Below are 7,479 nucleotides of genomic sequence, written 5' to 3'. Positions count from 1 at the left end.
CACACACACACACACACACACACACACACTTCCAACTGAAAGGTTGGCACTCTTCCTCCCCAATGTAATTTCCCTTTCCTTAGCTCCTTGCCAACATCCAGCTTTCCAGTCTCCTCTTGCCCAGTTTGACCCCCTCCTGCTGGGCCAGGCAGGGCAGTGAGCTACGATTCCGTCTTAATAGCTCCATTCATTGATTCTTGTCTTTCAAATGGCTCCAAGTGTGAGACTCTGCAGAGTGTCCCACTGAGCTAAGTGGCTTTGTAGAGAGCCAGCCTGTGAGGTTGAAAAGATGTATAGAGGACCCAACGCTGTGGCTGAGTAGCGCTATAGAAAGACTCATTGCAGAGCTGCCTGCTGAGGCTTAACCTTGAACCCCATGGATCTGCAGAGTCTGAGCTGTGTTTTGGCACCAACCATATGCGTTCCATTTCGCTGGTTTCCCCCACAGGATTACTTTGAGGCCACTCATTGATTCCTTATCATATCAAATGTACAGTACAACATATTCATACATGTATACTGGCATCCTGTCTCTACACTGACATAATAATGCAGATGTTTCTTCATGGTTTGTTCATACTGTGAACTAGTTAGAAAACCATTCCCCGTGACTTTATCTAGTCTTTTATCAATTTGGGATTGACTAATTTTAATTTAGTCAGCATTAATTTACTTTACCAACTTGTCTGGTGTTACAGTTACACTTTCAACGTCACTGAGCAAAATATTTGATTTAAACATTAAACTAAATGTAATTATAAAACACTGATGCCTGTCCAACCCTAAATTGAATGTTCTGTGATAAGCTCTTTTTCCTATTTTTCCACATATAAGTAAACATCTCTGTGTAATGTAAAAACTATCTTACAATGCTAACCCAATTGGGTTTTCTGGTCTGCTCATTTTCTGTGTAGTCCAGTCTCCCAGCTCTTACATAAGTCTATGTAAGTAGCCGTTTTCTGCAAACACAAGTTAAGTGTACACTTCACTAACCCAACAACAAAAGCCAGAAAGACAAAGTTAGCGACTAGCTGGTGAACACAGTGGAGCATTTAGCAGATAATAAAATTAGATTGAATATTGATCTTACTTTCATCAGGTGGACAAAAACATGACCACACTGCCAGTTTAGATTTATATTCATACTGTAGTTGCCAAAGGCTGTTTAATCTACAGTTTACAAACATTTCCTTTAGTGCAGCCGTACTTCAGCATGCACACAGTAAAATAGTTTTCTGTGTCAGCTGTATATCACAGAGTTTTACTCAAAAGACCAACTGACTGTTATCTTTAACAAGTAGTAACCATCTATTGTCTTTGTGGCTGTGTGTATTTTGTCTGTCTGTGTATGACGGATGTGCTGAGACATATGCCCTCCCGCGATACTTTGTACCCCCTTCCCCCCTTCAGTCCTCTCCAGCAGCCACCCCCTGCCACATGTACACATACCCAATACACACACACTGCCTATTTTCATACCCGCTTACCTCTCCTCTGTGCCCCACATAGATGAAGGCACACATAGGCTGGAAGGCCCCGGTGCCACAGGCCAGGAGGTGGGTGCGATTGTAGGGCTGCAGGAGGCGAACAAAGTTGGCACACTCTGTCTGCAAAACACAGATAAATTCACACAAAATTAAAATCTTGCATCTCGAATTAATACGGGAAAGGTATAATATCATATTCATTCACTCAAAGAGTTGCCAGGAGGGACTTGTGGTACTATTTTGTAAATAAAGTGCTGTATGTTGTCAATTTGGATACTGATCCTACTGATAAAAAAAACATGTATAGCTTTCCATTTAACAAGAAAATTTAAAACTACATTATGTTACTTAAATTATCATGGTATAGCAAGATATTTCTGCCTAGGTACAAGATCTAAACATTCACTCTTGCACACGTTAAACACACATACTGTAGAGTACACACACACACACACACACACACACACACACACACAGACACACATAAACACACACACACACACACCAAGCAAAGGCCTTAAATAAATCAAATCACACAGTGCAAAAGTAACTGTCATCTACATGCAGCAAAGTTTATTTTCAAGATATTAAAGTCAACCAAAATGATTTCTTAACAAGGGTTATTGATCCCACATGTTTGTAATGAGAGCCAAGGAAAGCGCTTTATTAGATGAAATGTGATATCCTCAGTGTCCCGCATTGGACTCGTATCTCTGATTTTTGGATTTCAGCCAAAAATGAGTTTCACCACAATCAGGTCAAATGAAATTTGTCAAGATTTGGAAAGCATCAGAAATGTCTGGGTGCCAAAATTAAGGTGTGAGGGGTAACTGTTATGTGAAATTTAAGTTTTGAGTCGTAAGGGACATGAAGACACCAACACTGACTCTGAATTTAACGTAATAAACTCCATAACGTCCTAAGCTGCTGTGTATGCAGATCTGAAACTGGAGACAAAGATATTCAAGTTGGTAATGTCAAAGGTCCAGACACTCAAGCATACACTGGAGTGAGAACAAAAGAAGTGGTGTCTGAGGAAACAAGTATCAAGACATTTGCTTACAAAACAGAGGTCCAGAGGAAGCAGAGGGCACAACTACTTCCTACTTCCTGTCTGTAACTGCAGCAGCTGACAGAACGAGTGTCCGCAGAGAATGACGGGATCAGCTGGGTGTCATTCTCTTTAGTCAAAAAAGGTCAAACTCAAATCAACAGATCTGCACAATGAGTGTCTGGTGTGTCTCTGTTCAAAATGTGTGCATGCATGGTGTGTGTTGATGTCAAAATAGATGAGTTGAATGCCATCTACGTGGAGAGGTTAATGGTTATTGGCCTTGTGAGTGAATGTCATTTCTTAATTTCAACGCATGGACATGTGCATGTGTGCTATTCTCTTCGTGTTTTTACAAAAGCATGTGTTGTGAATGAGTCTAGTAAATCTGTCATTTTGTGTGTGGCCCATGTCCCTCTCAAACTCGCAGTCAGACACTGAAAGATTTCCTCGAGTGCTCTGAGGCACTGATGTAAACCATGTCACTGCCTTACGAGAAATAGTTTACACCATCATATTGCCCTTTCCCACTGGCTCCTTTTTCTACCTAAACAAAACCCGACCAGTAAGTAATATATCAAAACAAACAAATGTTTGTGTTGAGAATGCTTTCAGTGAATATAAATTAGTTAGATTTCTGAAGTATTTGATCTTTGAAAAAAAAGAGCATCTGGTTTTCACATACTGTATGCAGGGATGTTTCTGTTGAGGGAGAGGGGATATCATAAAGCAAATCTGACATGTTGTTTCCCTCTAAATTGGTATTGGATGCCTTTACTCATGACAAACATGTGTAAAAATGTATCTCCAGTTAGAAAAAAGGCTGGTCTTTATATTATGTCTCTATGTCATTACAAAAGATATAGGAGGTCTATGAGAGCCCACCAAGTGGACTGAGAAGGAATAGAAATCCGTCTCTCCTGTGTTTCCGTTCTACTACTCAGGGAGTTGTCTTAGAGATCTGTGTGGCCAAAGAGAGAAAAAAGTGGAATGAAATGTTGAAAAAAGGAAATATGTCTCTGCTTTCCCACACTGGGATTTGGGTTTTTTTAAATATCTGTGTGGTCTTACTGAGATTAAGTGGCAATAAAGTGCCTCCAAGTGGGATTCGCAACAAAAGGGAGTGGCGTTAAACATAAAATGAAGTTGTTTGATTACCAAAACTGGTTTTGTCTCTCTGGGAGATTTTTAGGGAGAAGTTATAACATGTAGCCAGAATTTAAAATGGAGACATTTAATCACTCTATGAATTGCCGAGGTAAGGCTATTTGGTAGAAACAAAAGACCATGTTCATGTATGAACCTTGGATTATCAAGAGGAGGGTGACTGATCACACATGATTCTCCCCAGCAATACCAAACTGCTGCTTCACACTGTCCAAACTTTTAAACTGACCACGTTAACCACAGTTTTGTGTCTTGGGGGTTAAAAAAGGTATGTATTGAATTATAAACATCAAAATTATTACTACATTTTCTCTGAAACATATGTAACATTAACATAAACTAACAAGAACATTGCCAAGACCTCTGGAAGCCTCTCTCAGTCTGGAGATTTGCAATACTGAGACTGACTTCCCGTGGAGGTAAAATCCCTTCCCACATGTCTAACAACAGGTCAAACAATTATAGTGGTTGAGTAACAATATCTAGTGCAGCGGATTAAATGAAAGTTTAGTAAGCATGTGTCACAGTCTTCCGACAAGTTTTTCAGTATACTGAAAGAAAAAATCTTAGGCTAAAGAAGGTGGCCCCAGAGAGCTGTAGTGGAGACACAATTTCTTCTTCATAACAGAAAGAAATGGGGTTCATGGCAAAATGTGTTCTTTCTTTTGAGAAATACAGTATGAGCAGCAACAGTAACATAGGCTACAAATCATTTAAATCATGGTCTGATTTGTTTACGGTGAGTATAACACTTCATCACAATTTGGCCATGGCACATTCATTTTTAAATATGCAACACTCAAATGCAGTCAATAAATTAGCTTGAGGACCCAAACATTTTTTCTCATACTATTTATTCTCCAAGTTTGTCCTGGGCAGGCTGACAATTTTGAACTTTCAACCTCTTTGGCACGTTTTCCAATGCACATTGCTGATATTTTAGGGGATTTAAAGGGGTTTGCCAATATAGTGCATTACTGCATTGCTGTGGGCCCCAAAAGGACTCAAAGGTAAAAATGGCATGGTTATTGGTGTGCCATGTCAGAAACAATTAACTAACTAACCAGCATTGGTGCCAACTTGGGTTAAACATTGCGACCAGCATCAGACGGTTGCAAAGTAACCGTAGAACCCCCCCCCCATGCATATCTGAGTATCAAACATCAAATGTCCTTTGAATAATTAATCTACACAGTTTCTTCTGCACAAAAAATCTTGTTCTCCACCCTATTCTGTTGCTAGTGCTGACCGGAAAAACTATTGTCTACTCCTCTGACATTTTGCTAAATGCCCCTGGATTCTGTGTTTTAAATCTGAAAGTGCAACACTGATGCTGCTTGGATAATTCTGCTTGATAAGACATTACTTTTATGGTCATAACCAGTTTATTAGCAATGCCCATTGAGCCCAGTGGTAGAGCTAACATGGAGCTAACAGCAAAAAGCTTCAGCTCCCAGACATGCATGATGAGTAACCCGGGCAGGGAGAGGCAAGGTTGGACATGGAGAGCAGTTTCCAGTATAAACAGCCAATGTTCAGTGGAGAGAAGTCAGATTCTGTAATACTTACAGGAAATGAGGGCCAACAGATTCAGCCGCACACACATACACACACACATATACACACACATAAACACACACACACAAACACACACAATCACAGAAACACAGAAATATGAAAGCCGTTCAAAGCAAGACAGCTGGATGAACTGGACTGCAAGTCTTTGGTCTCAGCAGCTGTTTGATCCTCAAAGAAACCCGTTTTCTAAGTACGGTTGATTTACTTCCAGACAACACTGAAAACATTTAGTCATGGCAAGAAACCCTCATCAAAGTGTGTGGCATTATTTTTCCAAACATCTACCAGCTACTCCCATGCATCCAATAAAATATTCATTAGGATAAAAAATAAATGTAACCTACGTGGCTTCCTGGCAGGTGTAAGAATTGCAACGAATAGAGCAGGAGACTGACCACACTTGATCTTTTTGTGTCTCTAGCCTCTGCAGCATCTTTTTCTCATACATATTACAGTAAAAAAAAACATTAAAGAGTCATAAAGATGAGCTGCTGTATCATGCTAAATCTGGAGCCCACATGTATTAATGTTCAGTCCTGCATTATTCCAGTAAACACCAAAGTATACTTTGAGTCTTAAGAGATTTATATTAGGTTTTGCTCGAAACAAACAGAATTTACCAGTTCACAAGTCAATATGGAGAAGGACATACAGTACAGTATATGGCCCGGCTTCTGTCCCAAGAAAGAATTATATTTATTTGCCATTCTTAGGTAGAAAGTGGAAGTTCTAATTGTAGAGTTACTGCATTGTTCTTCTAGCACATGTAGACAATATGGTCAAAAACGTTATGCTTTAAATCTTCCATAACTTATGCTTTAAATCACACATTGATCACTTTTTCCTAGTCGATTTAACTGACGTGTTACTTTTCAACAAATACCTTAATTACAAAACAGGTAGTTTTTTAGTGCTGCTATTATAAAGTGACTCCAAAAGTATTCCCATTCCAATCATTGTTCATAACAGTGTTTTTTTCTAATCTGCCCCCCTTTAAAAGTTGTGGTTAACTTTAAGTAACTAAATGTACTACCTATGTTTAGGATATGGAAACCTCACATCCATGGTTAAAAGAAATCAACATTTACAGTTGACAGGACAGAAAACACAACCCTGACCTTCTTAAGACTTGCTGCCGTGTAACTTCTTCTGACCATTTTTCTTTCCAGGACAGTCTCTCATTTTCCTCTACTCAGACACACCAAATGCCAAAGACTAGATTCAAAGAAAATGGAACTGATCACAGCTCTACTGATAAAGCCAAATTATGGGGAAGCCAAATTACTGGCACTATAAAGCTTGTCATGAAAAAACAAAGCACAGAATTATCCGCACATATTGTGCATTTTTAAGTTCTCATATAGTGATGTGAGGAATTCTGACTTGCATCCACAAAGCATCGCTCCTCTTCTCAAAGATGAATATTCCACACACACTCAAAATGCAACTTGTTATCTCTGCTCTGAACCCCTACCATGATAACGCATTGGAGTTTGAGGAGGCAGCTGATTAGATAATCAATCCAATTGCAAGTCGTATATGCAGATAAATGAAGCAGAGAAATGTGTTAACAGCCCGAGCAAGACACTGCATGCTTGACTGAAGTCACTGAGTGCCTCCCCTTAACCTGTTATTTATTTGTCTGGGCTGTAATTAATGACGGTGAAGGTCATGAGGTTGTGACTCTGGGAGGAAACACTATCAGTAAAAACATGTTTATGGTGGTAGACACTTGTCAGTACAAGGCTGTGGCGACAGGCCTTTTGATTAAAGATTTAAAAAAGAATGCTTTACTTATTTTTCACTTACTTTGAATGTCAAAGTAGGTCCATATTGAGGATGGTCAAGCAGCTAAAGTATATAGAGGACTGAATGGAACCTCTTTCTCTCTCTTTCTTTCTGTCTTTGTCTCATCTGTGTCCCTTTCTCTCTATCACCACAAATACACACAGACACACACACAAAAGTCCAAAAAAAACACAATGTGAAGACCTTTCACCTTTCAACCTCGACCACTTTTTGTCAAACTCAATTAGGTTTAACAGATGCAAGAGGCAAACAAATGAGATGGAACATATGTATGTGTGTGTGCCTTTTGATTTGCAGATTTCACAGCAGCAATCCATTTAATTTGACACCAAAACACTCACATAGAGAGATGTGGAGGAACGTGCCTGTGAAGTTTGACACACACAC

General features: G+C 39.4%; 1 protein-coding gene across 2 annotated transcripts in view; it reads right to left on the bottom strand.

The window, feature by feature from the left end:
* Positions 1-7,479, bottom strand: part of sema3bl (sema domain, immunoglobulin domain (Ig), short basic domain, secreted, (semaphorin) 3bl) — a 60,037-nt gene that overhangs the window by 22,429 nt on the left and 30,129 nt on the right. For both annotated transcript variants that reach the window (XM_034877216.1, XM_034877215.1), the window contains exon 4: positions 1,488-1,607. In XM_034877216.1, coding sequence (XP_034733107.1) covers positions 1,488-1,607 — 120 coding nt within the window. The remainder of the gene's footprint in view (positions 1-1,487; positions 1,608-7,479) is intronic.

The sequence above is a fragment of the Etheostoma cragini genome, chromosome 7 (genome assembly GCF_013103735.1).
Source record: "Etheostoma cragini isolate CJK2018 chromosome 7, CSU_Ecrag_1.0, whole genome shotgun sequence".
NCBI lineage: Eukaryota > Metazoa > Chordata > Actinopteri > Perciformes > Percidae > Etheostoma > Etheostoma cragini.
Note: the sequence above shows the minus strand (reverse complement) of the source record. Positions and strands in the feature narration are given on the sequence as shown.